We start from the raw sequence: 15,442 nt of genomic DNA on the forward strand, positions 1-15,442 counted from the left end.
TGATTATTCCTTCAAGATACAGTATTTTTCCCCATTTTGCGTTGCACTTTGATTTCAGAGAGAATAAAGGTTGGATATTACATGTTTTTCCTGCATTTGAATGCTATTTTAAATTTCTGATTTATTATAGCAGTGCTAGTTAAACCACTGTCAGGAGAGCAGGATGTTCTTTGCAGTAGTATCATAAAATCAGAAAACTATTGTTAAAGTAGCTCAGAACAGCAGTTTGTGCTGATTACACCTTGCATACTGAAAGGAGCCAGTGGCCGTGCTTGAAATCAATAGGAGGGATGTGGATTAAAAGGAGTCCATGTTTCACTGAGCATGTTGCATTTACTCTCGAAATCAGAGATGCTGACATTCTGAACAAGGCTCCTCCTTACTTGAGTCCCACTCCCTTTATCTGCAATTGACACTGCTTTTCAACATGCATTTCTGAGCAAAGGCTGCGGCCTCTTCCACGGAAGTGAAGGGAGCGGCTCTGACACAACTGGACTCGAACGAGTGTTCCAGATGCTCTCCTGGTCAGATTCCAGGTGAACACGATGACATGAAGGGTATCTGTGTGCATTATGTATATGTCTGTGTGTGTGAGGGTGCGGGGGATGGGGACGTGCCTTAAGGGAAGTGGCATTACATCGTGTCCACACTGCATATCTACTTGTCAACCTGAGGAGGCCAAGGAGCACTCAGACAGCCTATGGAGGTTGGCCAGTACGCCCACGATGGCAGATGCCAGACACACGTGCATGAATACACTCACACACACACACACAGCTTGACAAAAGACATCGCTCAGTGGATGCATGCTTAGCTGCACCGCGGCTTACAAATGTGCATTAAATGATTCATACACCTGTCACACACCCACATAGAGAGTATGGAATCTTGCTCTTAAAATACCAAGACATTTAAGGTGAAACATCATGTGAAATTATACATACACACAGCACACAAAGCACATCTAACCACACCAGATGTAACAGGAGAATAGTAAACATTTTTACCTTGTTGGTGAGTAACTGACACACTTGAGGGACATAATCAATTAGGCATCCTCCACTGGGAAAGGCTGGGATATGAAGTGCAGAGGAGCCTCCCAGAGCACTGATTGGAAACAAAAAAAGAAGACAAGAGTTAGTCTTAGTATTACGTGTAATATATATATTATTGTATATATTTTAAGGCTATTTCAATTGTATTTTACGCTGTAACATATGTCTGTAGCTGTGCACGGCTCCAGAACCAATTCAGGACTGTGTACAACCGCTTGACTTGACTCCAAAACAAAACAAAACCAACATGAAACATGTTCTCATTTGCTGCTATGTACCTGAAATTGCGCAATTAATAAGAAAAAAAAAAAAAAAAAAAAAAAAAAAAAAAAAGAGCCAGTCATGCCTGTGGCATCCTCCTCATTCTCCTTCACTTGTTCAATCATTATTTTTGACATCCTCCTGATTTAATCCTGCAGCACAGCTCCATTAGTGATTAGTGCATGCTTGTTTAATCAGGAAATCTGCTGCTGCAGTTCTCCAGTGACTAACCAACAAGAGTAGTCACTCCCTCATTTTTTTTTTTTTTTTGATCTCGGGCAAAAACAGAGGGAATACCCTGAGGATGGGTTAAAGGTCTCAAGAAACTGCTTATTGGCTTTTAATGCTCATTTTAAGACACAGGGAGAGAGAGAGAGGGGGGGGGGGGGGTTCTGCTGCTGCTGCTTTCTATTTTTATTACATTCTTCATTACAGTGGAGCGGTCACAGGACATCTAGAAATCTTGTCTAAAAGCAACGCTGAAGTGACCGTTTACCAGGTTAAGCATGGATGATGCATGTAAATTGCATACATCCTGCGGCATAATGTCAAATGTCAATGATCACATATGCTGAGATTCTGGGCCTCGGGGCTTGTTTTTTAGTTGGTCAGAAAGTCTATGATGTGAAAAGGTAAGAATGTAGAGATGCAACCTAACAGCGAGTCACAGATTACAATCATGATCCCATCAATTCCATCGCATCATCCATCTAAAAAAAAAAAAAAATCACTGTTCTGCTCACGCTGTTTAAAAATGTTGGTCACATTTTCTAATTGCTACCAGGTGACAGACACAGAAGTCCAGAGAATTGCACAAGTCTGAAAAATCCAATTCCAAAGAAAGGTTGTGGGAGTAGAGAGGAAGAAGGTGGAGCATCTCATGATGTGCTCGATGTCATCACCAAAAAAACACCAACATTACTGGAAAAATGAGGTTAGAAAAAGGTCAACACAATGACTAGAGTCCTGGAATTTTCACACACACACACACACACACACACACACACACACACACACACACACACACACACACACACACACACACACACACACACACACACACACACACTGACCATGAGAGGTGTGTTTAGAATTACCAATAATTCTGACCACACATCACTTCATCATTTCACGTGAAATACTGATAATCTGAAGATAAAAAAATTAGCCCAAGATAAAAGTCAGACATGTTACCAGCTTTTTGGAACTGATGCTCTGCTGAATATTAATAAGGCCCTATTCACAGAGAAGTAATGCATGTCATGAAGCCTTTTTCTTTGTCAAAATCCTTTTCTTGAGAACTCCAAAGCCACCATTTACAGTTGGCTTTGTGCACATAATTAGCATTAGCCTGTGCATTTTGCCGTGCACCAACAAATAGTCGATTGAAAATGGCTTACAGCGACGAGGAGAGAAGCCTTTGAAAAGGAAAATCTAGATGATGCCCATCTATCCTCCCACAGATCTAAGAATAGCTCTATATCATTCAGATGGAAATGCGGACAGAGCCACAAAATAGATGGTGGTGTGTTCGTCATTCATTTGTGTCAATGGCAGGCATCTGAACAAATGCGAGGCATTTTGGATTTCACTGGCTTTTCCCCTGCAATATTCACTTGAATTGAGCCTGGTTAGATATTGATCTCACGTACTCGTACTAACTACAAAGCCTTCCAACAATTCACAGTTTAATATTTGAGAAGTTCTGTAACAGTGGTTTAAAGCTGGTCGAACGAATATATCCCCTTAAGACATCAGGTCACTGTCTACACACAAACCAATCTAACATCCATTCAGCCTGTCAGTGGATTCAAATCTAAGACTTCATTGCTGTGAGGACGGCTAACGACTGCGCTACCTTTCAAGTTTAATTCATGAAATGAAAACTGACAACCCCTCAAGGCATAAGGGAGTATTCCAGGTTTAAAACTAACAACAGTTACAAGTATTAAGACCTGATTAAAAAGAACATGGCAATACACAGTGTGTGTGGATGAACACGCAGGTGGATTTTGTCCACCAGCGAGTATCCACGCATCGGGATCCCAAATCTTAATGGCAAAATGGATGTTCCAAATGACTAATTTCTGATTTAAAAGTAAACATTTAAAATGATTGTTGTTGGTTTTTTTTGTTTTTTTTTTAGGATAGCTGCAGGGAGCTTAATCTTGCTTTCACAAAATTCCCTGTGTTTTTGGAATTCCTTGTTTTGTCTTCAATTGAGGTGGAGATTATTAAAGTTAGCATAATAAAGCCAACAATAGCAACATAACGGGAAATAAGATGGGTGAAAACTAACTAAAATTATATTTTAAATGGATTATTTTCTGCCTCATAACTGTTCATTGTATTGTGGCGGAGGTAGCGTCTTCTCAGTTTCTGCTACAAGCAGCAAAGACCGGAAACATCACGACAGTCAATGAATGTGCAAGGCTCACATTAGCGACAGTTAGACACACAACTCACTGTCAAGTGAAAAATACAACCTCAAAAATAAATTTATGCTGCAGACATGTTTCTACATTGCAAAGTCATTTTCTCTTATGACCCTTTTATCAGATTGGAGCTGACCCACCAGTTGGACACCCATGACATTCACTTACATTTGAGGGACCAACACGTGTTGTGTAACAGATTTTGAAAATCAAAGCAGCAGAGGCCCAGATGGCCGGACTTCTCAGTCCCTAGTGTGGGTCAGGCTCACAGTGGGTGCAACATTTCCTTTTTAAACATTCTTTTTGGGCATTTTGCCTTTTTTTAGATTGGCGTAATAGAGACAGGGAAGTGACAGAGATCAGATCCTTGCTGTTGGCGGTATTGGTGCTCAGTGGATGCTACATTTTCCACAATGCAACTAGTTATCAGACACTCCCCACCCGGACATCAAACACCACATTCCCCGGTTGTAACACAGGCTTCCTGGTACAAGGTAATTGTCCACGAGTCTAAACTATGATAACATCATAAGGGTTCATTTCTCAAATCTGATAAAGCGCATGCAGAGCCACACTTAAAATAAACTGTTCCCAGGCTGAGTGGTTTTACTCCCCATGACAAGAACACTGACCTTTATGTGTAATATCAGTGGAGATCCCCTGGTGGGCTGAGACAACACTGACCAAAGTGATATGCTGTAAATGCCGAGATCAAAAGTGACTGATGGAAAATGATGTGCACGTTTTGGCGTCGTATCTACACGCATAAACACAAAGTAAAGATGTTTCGGTTTACAAAATAAAGACAACAAGAAGTAGAATGCTCCTGGGTCTTTACCAACATTACCAGACTTCCAGGATTAGAGCTTCAGAGTGCTTCAGACTGAGCTTCGTGTGGGCGGGCTCACAATCTAGACATAATGGTGTTTTACTTTCCAAGTGGCACCCTGAAGAGTCGCCGCTTCTGTCTCCACTGGTGACACCGCTCTCAACACTGCCCACACATACTGCAGTCACCATGCAGACATGCTGCCTAACAAACCCTCTGAGCAATGCTGCAAGCTACTGTATGACATATTTACAGTAGACTACATGCACACTACATGCACACGTGAACACGCAGACACTCATGCCGTACAGTGACGGGGCTGCCTGTGACTTCATCAACCGGAGAGATTATCCTCTGTGACTCAGGTGGATGGTGACGAAGCTCAGTTTGTTTGTTTATGTCTGGTTGTGTGTGTGTGTGAGAGAGATAGAAAGAGAGAGTGTGTGTGTGTGTGTGTGTGTGTGTGTGTGTGTGTGTGTGTGTGTGTGTGTGTGTGACAGCGTGAGAACAGATAAAGGCTCAATAGGAAAGAGAGCATCCATGATTCATTATCAAAGTCAAAGATAAGGCCAAGAACTGTTTGGAGATTCAAATGTGGTTCCAGAGCAGCAACATTTCCATTTTGATTGCCTTCTTCATTTCCTGAAGCCTGGGGGGTCCTCTGAGGCCCACATGAGTCTGTTTGTTGGCTGTTCGGACTAAATAACATTCTATTCTTCCACTGTGACCTGACAAGGCACCTTTGGCCCACAGCAATAGAACTCCGTAACCTATCTCCGATGAGGTGACCGTCTTGGCATAACACTGCTGAATTTCTCTATTCATCCCCCATTTGGATAAAAAAAAAAAGACAGATTAATATAAGCTTCAGGCACAACCATTATACATTTTCACGACTATATGATAAAGATAGGTGACAGGAAAACATTTCACGATTCACTCCTTCAACCAAGTACAATGTGGCAGAAGGGAGGGGTCAAATGATCACATGATCTCCACTTCCTGCCCCTGCAGGTTTTAAAGTTGAATGGACTGCACTGTGAGGCTCTTTAGAATTTGCCTCTCATTCACTAACCCTTTAAACAGAAAATACTTATGTGAAACACAACTGAGGTCTGCACGCGAGATAATTTATGCATTGTATGATGTACAAATTGTTCTTTTAGAGGACATTTTTGTTTGACATTTGAGATCGGGTGAAGCAGAAAACAAGAAATAATGAATATAGTTTGTGTTGTAGCCTAATTGAGAAACTTGATGTGTCTTTGTCCCAAAGCTGGAGGTATAAATGATGAAGGGTGAAGGTGAAGTCATAGTGGGATAATAAGTCCAAGCAAAGAAAACTATGGTCTTTTTGACTTGAAGGTCTGGAAAACCTATTAACTATGAGCGATGCACAATCTTCCAGTTAGAGACAGTTATATTAATCTGTGTTTTTGCTTTAGCTTTTCATTTGGAAAAACATGATGTCATCTACTTGTCATCTTCCTGCACGCACCATTCAGGATTTTGTAACAACTCAGTCACAGCCATAGACTGTATATAAAGATGGACAACATGACGAGAGATGGAGAGAACATGACTGAAGCCTGTGTCCCGATCAAGACACTTCAGGCTTTAGTCTTGAGCCTGCAGCTGTCAAACAAAAAAATAAAATAAAGTACACCCCAAATAAAAAGTTTTCCCCACATGTGGTTTCTGTCACATCTTACTTCTTATCATACAGATGTCGGTTTGTGTGTTCAATATTCCGATCAGTGGATGAACGACTTGATTCTGTAGAAAATGATGTCATCCAACAGTCCCGAATAAAATAGCGGCGGACGCACCCATTCAACAAACAGACATTTTGACTTGTCATTGATGGCTGCATTCCAGTTAGGGGAGGTGCTGGTTTTGTGCATGTTGGTTTACTGTCAGGGCATATTTACTGTTCTGCAATAAACTGTACTAACAGAGATTCTGAGCGATCGGGGAGACAGCTGCATTTTTCCCCCGGTTAGTTAAGTTTCTGTTTTAAAGCCCAACAGTGATTAGTAAGTTGATGCAAATGTTCTAGATCAGAAGCTAAGAACACAACCAATCTATGGCAAAAAAAACCCGTTGCTAAACAGCTTGCAGTTACTAATTATTTTTTCAAATAATCATACAGCGAGAGCGTCCAAGACAAGATTGCAGTGGCTGGGGAACGGCTCACATACCGGGAAGGGATGTTGAGACAGGACCTCGATACCTCACCCTCAAACTCCCCCCCTCCCCTCCACCTCCCAATCCTCCCCCTCCCCCTCAAGGTCACGACTGAGTAGACTCTGGTTGCAAATGACATTGGCAGCGCAAGAGGGTAGCTCTTATTTCCATCATATTTAGGCTTCACTTTGGTACAGTGGGAGGAAGTGGCGAAACGTCCTTCGATATAAACAGTCTTTAGTCAGAATCAGATTGTGGGGATGTTTATTTTTGCCAGACCACTGAAAATCCAATCTGACCGTATTATCACCCACACATCCTCAACTTTGCAGCGTTTAAGGCCATCATCATTAGATATTTATGTGTGACGGAGAGAGCCTCCGTCAGACATACAGTCTAATGACCTTAAAACAATTCAGGGAAGAAAACGGATGCTATTAAGTCTGTAACCTTTCTGTAACGTGCATTAATCTTACTCACTTTTAATAATACATCGCTCAAAACCTAATCTACTTTTGTGTACTTATTAATTCACTTTTCCTCTATTTTCTCTCCTGTACCGTTTATGAATTGCTTTACAGGTAGGAATCACATTAATAATAGTTATGATTATTGTGTGTATGTTTGCATGTAGATGTACTGTATAACACCTTTATTATAAACAGCCACTATATTGCCAAATACATCTGTAAACTTGCATTCATGCTATTTTAATATTTTGGTCTCTTTACAGCTTTTTAATAAATGGTAAGATTTAAATGTTTCGACCTTTGTGAAGGCATTTCTCAAAAAACACATCAGAGTGGACTCACCGTGGTGATGTAAGACGGGCCTGCATATACAGGCGGCCTGCTTGCAATAACAAAGCGGCATCACAAAAGTCCCTTCACGGACTTAAGAACCACATAATGCAGAAGTGTTCAAGGAGACAAGGAGGAGGAAGAAGTGGCGGTGCGCTTTGAGCTGCTGAGAGTGTCTGCACTGACACCGTAGACTGTCAAGTGGGCTTGCCGGGTTAGTGCTGAATTTATTTGATCAGACTGACGATTTCTGACTGACAAGATGTTCACAAAACCTTGAAAAATATCTGATCAAAATGCAAAGATTTTCAAAGGCTATAAAACACCTCTACAGACCCTGGAGAAGGGACACACACAAACCGTACACCCACACAGGCACATGCACACGCACACACACACACACACACACACACACACACACACACACACACACACACACACACACACACACACACACACACACACACACACACGAGCAGGCAGGAGAGCATGTGCATACACACACAGACACATGTACACACACACACACACACACACACACACACACACACACACACACACACACACACACACACACACACACACACACACACACACACACACACACACACACACACCCAGGCACCCAAAGGCAAATGCAGATACACAAACATTAGTGCACTGCAGCCTAAAACTGTCTCTCTGTGTTGATTTTTCTGGGCTCCTAAATCTGGTTTGGGGGCAGAGACGGTGCCCACTCGATTCTTTTATGCAATGCAGCAGGTTTTCTGGGGGAAGGAGAGATGTATCCAACTCCTCTCATGGGCACAGTACAATCAGGTAAACGAGAAGTCAAAGTGAAAATGAAAAGAGCGATGAGTCTGGTTATAAAACGGTTGGAGAAGGAGACACAAAACCAGAATGAAATGAAAGTCTTCGCAGATGCGTTGTTCTTAATGATTCTCAGAGCCGGATTAAACACTGAAATTGTGAAGCTGCGTCAGTTTCAATGTGATGATCACTGTCTTACCGCAGGTAACTGTTTGCAGGGCACAAACCCAGACTTGTTTGTATTGTTAAATTCAAAATGCAGGTTAATTTCTGATTGATTGTTTTTATTTGAGCTTTCTTGCAAATGATAAATGGATAATATATGTGTTTACATGCTTTAAAAGCTACCAGGTAGTCCGAGTCACAACCTCAAAAAAGTACTTAATATTTTTTCTACATATGTATATCACAGCCAGTGACATCATGTACAGAAGGGGAATTCTTTGAGCGAGCCTGTGGTAGTTACTCAGGTTTGTAGCTCTTATGTCAAAACATTTTCACTTTATTTTTAGTCTTATTCAAAGCAGCTAAAATCAATACTTGTATTTTAACAGTGGATCACATGATTGCTTGCATTCTGTGAAAAGTGGAGCATCACCTGGCTCTGCAGGTCGCCTCACCGCTAACTAGCTTAATAAGAGCTTCCTGCTCCTTGGTCTGGTTTTGTCTGCAAACTGTGTGGCTGCTCTCATTAGCAGCGATTGTGGCTGCAGCAGCTCTTCTTAACAAACAGCCATAAAAAACAAAACAAAAAAAACACTGTACACTAAGAGAGCAGCACCAAAAGGCTGAGAGAAGTTGGTGACTAGCTGGTGAACACAGTGGAGCATTTAGTAGCAAGAGAAATATATTTTTATTTTCAACCTCGTGTTTTTCTCAATAATATGGCTCATGCATTAATGCATTGTTTTTTTTGTTAAGAAATAAGTATATAAGAACAGCCAGTAAGTATCCCAGGATGGAGATCCCTTCTTTAGTTAGCAAAATGGTTGTTGCAGGTGGCTTATTTCTGCCTTTTTCCCTTTTCAACCCTGTTTCTAAAACAATTGTGACGCTGTGTAAAATGTAAATAAAAACAGAATGCAATGCTTTTCAAATAAAAAAAAACAAAACACATTTTACTTGAAAATAGACCAAAGATAACATGCCAAACATTTAAACTGAGAAATTGTGTTGTTTTATGAAAAATATATGCTCATTTTGAATTTGATGCCAGCAACACGTTTCAAAAAAGTTGGGACAGAGTCAACTAAAGAATGGAAACGTTGCATACAGCTAAAAGAAACACCTGGTTGAACATCTCCCAACTAATTAGGTTAATTAGTTGGGAGATCGTTTAATCATTGCATTCTGTTTCTATTTACATTTTACACTGTTTTATTTCCTTTTTTTGGAAACCGGTTGTAACTCAAAAAAATAATTTATTGAATGATTCATGTAAAGATCGGGTTTTGTGGAAAGTTGCAGGGAACTAGCAGTTTGTGTGCCTTTATGTGTGACTCCTCACATTCTTGAATCTCTGCAACAGAGGTGGAGATTGCAAAGTTAAACGAACCCTAGAGCCGCAATATTCACATGAATTAACAATGATTAACAGGCACTTATATTCAGGCCATCTGGAGAACATTGACTGTCACGGACAAAGAAGATAAATGATGAAAAATGAAGTCAAAACTGTGTTACTCAAAGCCAAAGAAGGATACTGTAATCTATGTTATCTTTGCAGAAAATGTTTGATGCCTACTGTGAGAATGATGTTGGGAAGAAATCCACAGGGACAGATATGTTTGATCTGCTTCTTCAGAAAATCTCTGCATAAGCCAATGGCTGTTCATATCTTTCAATGGACTGTATATGTAGATGCACGCAGATACTCTCCCAGCCGGCCCACTTGATCCTCGTGACTGTACTACTGCCCTGCCTAATTACTCTTCAGTTGTACTGGGATACTTGACTCCTGCATTTTTAGGCCTGATCACACCATGACCTCCACTGTAACACAAGGAGATGATTTAGCTTGACAGCAAATTCATCACAAAGATGCCTTCAAAGCTCAGCTATTTTTTTACGCTCTCGAAAATGTCTACATCTATTTAACACTTAACAGCTAGTTTAAATGAGTGAGGGGGGAAACGCATAGGAGCTTCACAGCGTAACACCATGCCTTTCACAGTATATTTTCTTCTCGGCATTCCCTAAAACATTATATAAAAAAATGAACACTGCATCTTAAGCAGGTGCCTCTCTAAGCCGACAGAATAAAAGCGCTTTGACTTCTTCATAATCAATAATTTCGACAGAAAAAGAAGCAAATGTGAGAGGAGCCTATGCAACAGTCGACATGCGCTGTACATTATTGGTAAAAATGTGGGTGTGTGTTGGGGTATTTCAACATATTTTTTCCCCTTGCTGCTCTGTAAGACAGAAAATATTACAGTGATGGTCTGTTTGAAGATGGGAAGAAAACGGAGAGAGCAAGAAAGAGAGAGGAAGAGGGAATAGAGGTATAACACTGTAGCTCAGGGGGCTTACGAGTTTGCGTTCAGAGCTCTTAGATCCGAGCCCCTGCTGAAGGAGAGTAAAAGTGAGATATCAAACAACTCAGGAGTGATGGGAGAGAAGAGTAGAGAGGTGGAGGAAAGAGAAAATAAGAGAGAGGGAAAAGCTCTCCTTTCCCCTGTGTTGTGCGTTTTTTGTTTTTTTTTTCCTCGCTGCGTTTCAGTCGAGCGAGGGACGACCTTGCTGGGTAGAGCACAGCGCTTCTCTCTCTTTTAAGTCCCACTCACTCTCTTGGTTCCCTTTGAGGATCAGCCAGAGGGATCAGCAGAGGAGAGAGAGTGATAGAAAAGCGAAGAAAGACGGAGGGAGAAGAGACAAGCGGCAGACATGTGAAAAACAAGAAGGGGTGGGGGGTGTAAAGACATATGACCGACAAACTTGAAAAAGTAGTGAATTACAAAATGGATGGACAGGACAGCAATGGAGGGCACGACAGAGTCACGGATGGAGGATGAAGGGACCATAAATGAGAAAATGAGATAATGATGGAAAGGCAGGTACACATTGAGCCGATGTAGCTGATGGGACAGACTGTACCGACACTGAAACCCAGCAGTGCCAAAATCGCAGTTGACATGATGCTCACAGACGCAATGTTCACCATTTCATAAAATCAGGACTGATTTAAACATTTTCCGAAGATGTCTTAGTGTTACTTTTTATTAATTAACTTTAGTTAGATATAGAGTTAAATTATATATAACTGGCTGACTCCTTAGCTAATACAGTGAGTTTCTTTGGATGTATAAACCATCCACACACCAGTTGGTCTTCTGCTGGCCCAAGGTCCTGCTCAACCAGTGTTGGTGCGGAATTGAACCATATCAGCCATTACCACAGCACCTTAAGTGTGTTAAATCAACCGGGACTAAATCGTTACTCAGTCCCTTCAGGAATTCACAGGTTTTTTTTTTTCGATGCTTTTTTCTCAACAATTGTGATGCAATTTGCAATTTTTCATGTGATTATTTTGAAGTAAACTTGCGGTAATTAGCAAAATTGCAAGTCAAGGAAAAAAGTGTCATATTGGAAGAAACATATAACATTTTCCATTCATTTAGTGCCAAATCAGATCATTTCAGGGCTCTTAAAACAATAGGGTCCTTAAAGCAGAATCTTTCAACATTATTTAGAGACCCAACAATTCAACAATTCCCACATTAGCGAAAGTTGAAAGGAAAAACTCCCTTTTAACAGGAATAAAATCATCACTTATGATATTTAAGCATACTGCACATCACAGAAAGGAGCTTCTCATCTTTTTTCATTTTCTGAACATAAAGAACCATGGGCTCAAAGTTACAAAAGTCATAAAAGCACCAGAGCTTCGCAAAACAAACAGCCTGCGACTTCAACATAAAATACACAGGCTACATTTTCTGTGACTTAAATTTGAGTGCTTTAAAACCTTTTGTAAATTCAACAGAGACACAAAACCCAAGAGTAATTTACAACTGTAATAAAACCCATGTCATTTAATACACACTGTATGATTAGACTGATACAAGGAAGTGCAATAATTGGGAGCCTGATTCTCATGAGAAGACCATATTTACTTTATTTTCCAGTCATTTGGCATGATGTTTGTTTTGATGATGAGAAAAGAGCCTTGCTATCTGTAAATGAGGAAATATCTTAATAAAAAACAAAGTTTTGTTTGTCAAGGCTAAGTTCAACCATGATACCTTCACCAGAGCCTCTATTCCTTTATTTAGGAGAAATCATGAGAATTATGCAGAACTTCAAGCTCCTGCAAATATTGCGGAGATTACATTTACATTAATTAATACAATCCCAAAATTTCAATCTCCTGGAGGGACTGGTGCAAGATTACAGTGGAATTAAATGCATTCCCTGGGTCATTGTCAGCAAAAGACAATATATCTTACACTGTGTAATTCACTCATTTGATTTGATTCATATTTTCATTAGACTTCTGGACATGCCTCAAATTACATGTCTTTAAATTCTTCTATTGGTCCAATTGATCAGAGTATTGTTCTTTTTTCCAGTTTATTGTCATGTTTGCAGTGTCGGCTCATTGTTACAAAATTAAAAACAGATTCAGTAATGAAGATGTTTTGGTAAAAGCAGCATTTTTCTGCAAACAGAGATAGCGGAAGCTACTGATGAGGGATTCGTTTTTGTGCCATTCACACATCATTTACAAACAGACGAGGACTGAGTGAGCTTGCACAGCACAATGCTCAAAATATGTCCAATTAGTCCCAAGAGAAGTTGGAGGACTGATGGGAGAATCTCACGTCATTATCTTCAACTGTTTTGACCAGGCATTTATACAAGTGGTTTTCAAGAATAAATGATCAAAAGCCAGAAGATCTCAAAAACACACACACTCACTAAAATAAAAAATAAAAAGATGAATGTGATTAATGTGTTGACTAATTTGGATTTAGTCGGTGTCACTCTATGACAGTTATACTTTATACAGGTATAAAAAGTATGAAAACAAGTAAGCATACTTTTCTTGCATATTTTTGTGTGTTTGTTATTGTTGTTAAAACATTGTGAAAAGGTTACAAGCAATATAATTTTAATGGGTTAATCTGCCTTGTGGCCAGAGGTATGTAATAGTGTTTGCAAAATGAACAATGTATTTAAGCACTAAGGAGAGAAGGAAGGGGAGGGGGGGTGGTTAAAAACGAGGAAAAGTGAGTTACGAGTAAGACGAGTCGGCAGTAGCGGGTGTAATGGAGTGACGGATGATTATGTGGACGGATGGAGAGTGACGGCAAAGACACCAAAAATATATATTTTTTTTTTAAATGATGGGATGATTAAAAATAATGACAGAAAGAGTGCAGACTTCTAGAGAAGCCTGGAATATTTTGACACTGAATAGATGCAGTTGATAAGACACCTTGTACCAACACTGAACTCCAGCAGTGCCAAAACCAGAGCTGAGCCAGTCTCTGGAGCTGTCAGCTGCTATATTCACCGTTTGATAAAATTAGCACTGATTTAAACAATTTTCAAATTCGTTTTGATGTGAATTCCATCTTGACATTATATTATAAAATAATAAAAATGTCTGCTAGAATGGATTAATACAAATCCTTTGAATGTTGCTGCCTATCAAAGGCTTGCTAGAAAAAACATGGAGATGTGCAGGCACACGGCAACAAATGGGTTTTTCTCTTCACTGGAGCCAATGCAGAGATAATGGGCATCTACACAAGGCCAAGGAATAACAAGTGAGGTCAGTGAGGACACGGAGGAAAAAGTAACAGGGTAACAGATCTGCATAAACACACGTACAGCGAAGGGCCGGCTCGCACAATTCGACATGCTAAATTAAATAGCATCCACGAAGAACACAACACAAATTCCCTCATGCGCAAACTCGCACACACATGCAGTCGGTTTTCTTCAAACAACGGTGAAGAAGACATACATTTTTTTGCCCTGGGTCATGAATTAACACACTCCCACACAGCTGACAAAAAGGTGCACAAAAACATGTAGCAGAGCATATTCATGGATGGCCTTGATACGCATATGTGCAAATATCTCAAGACAAAGAGAAGGCAACAATAAGCAGGAGATGAAGGGTGGTAAATGAGAGCTTGGCTCAGCGTGGCACTGTTATGCCTCTGCATTTGGTTTCTTGGAGGGTTTACACGAGGAGGGTTTGTTTCATAGCCTCTCCTCCTCTATGTGAACCCCCCCCGCTGCTCCGCCGGCAACCAGCCCTCTCCATCCACAGTGCTGTAGCTCCCCACTTCCCCACTCTCCACTCTGCTGCCTTTAGCCTCCTTCTGTCTGTTCTCCTCATGCGACTAGCAGAGGAGAGGAGCCTCTAACACCACTGCAACAGCTTCAGTCTGGTCCGGAGCAGTGGTAAGGTCAGTCGTTCTCACATACACAAGCGCACACAGCTTCGGCCGTAAAGCAGGCCGACATATGCGACGAACACAGATATCTCCACAGCCTGAAGTGTTCTGTAATTCAGACACCTCGACGGCGCTCACGATGAAAGCCTTTTCATCCGAGTGGATTTTCTATGCGGGAAAGCGTCGATCAAAACAGCACTTAAACAAGGCAAAATAATATGGTCAAGAATGCGCAGCACATGAAAGCCTCGTCATCCTTGAACTCAATGCTTTAACGCAGCTGTAAAAACGTTTCAGAAAGTTGTGCTGCATCAAGGTGAGGAGAATGATTCCTTTTCGAGATGACATCGCACTCTCTCCCATACTAATGCCTGGGTATGCTCTTGTACAGGCACAGCATGGAATAAATGAGGAGTACTGCATCTAGGGCAGGCAGCAGGTAGGTGACCTTTGTTTTTTCTGTGTTTAGTAATTAGAGTATTTGGTTTCAGTTGCTGCATAGTTCTACTCATTTTAACCAAATGGGGAGGAGGAGTGTCTGCGTGTGCATGTATCTGGTGATTTAGCAGGAATGTAGAAGGAAAATCACAATTTATCACAAGATAATGATTCTTTCTTCCAGATTTGTTTCAATATACGTTTGTCGCACTCA

General features: G+C 40.7%; 1 protein-coding gene across 1 annotated transcript in view; it reads right to left on the minus strand.

Annotated features, from left to right (window-relative positions):
- Positions 1–15,442, minus strand: part of babam2 (BRISC and BRCA1 A complex member 2) — a 78,171-nt gene that overhangs the window by 10,355 nt on the left and 52,374 nt on the right. The window contains exon 8 of the mRNA XM_069160938.1: positions 1,008–1,107. Coding sequence (XP_069017039.1) covers positions 1,008–1,107 — 100 coding nt within the window. The remainder of the gene's footprint in view (positions 1–1,007; positions 1,108–15,442) is intronic.

This window comes from Embiotoca jacksoni, unplaced genomic scaffold, assembly GCF_022577435.1.
Source record: "Embiotoca jacksoni isolate LCO1_2020_lvr unplaced genomic scaffold, fEmbJac1.0.p SCAF_27, whole genome shotgun sequence".
In the NCBI taxonomy this organism is placed as follows: Eukaryota; Metazoa; Chordata; class Actinopteri; family Embiotocidae; genus Embiotoca; species Embiotoca jacksoni.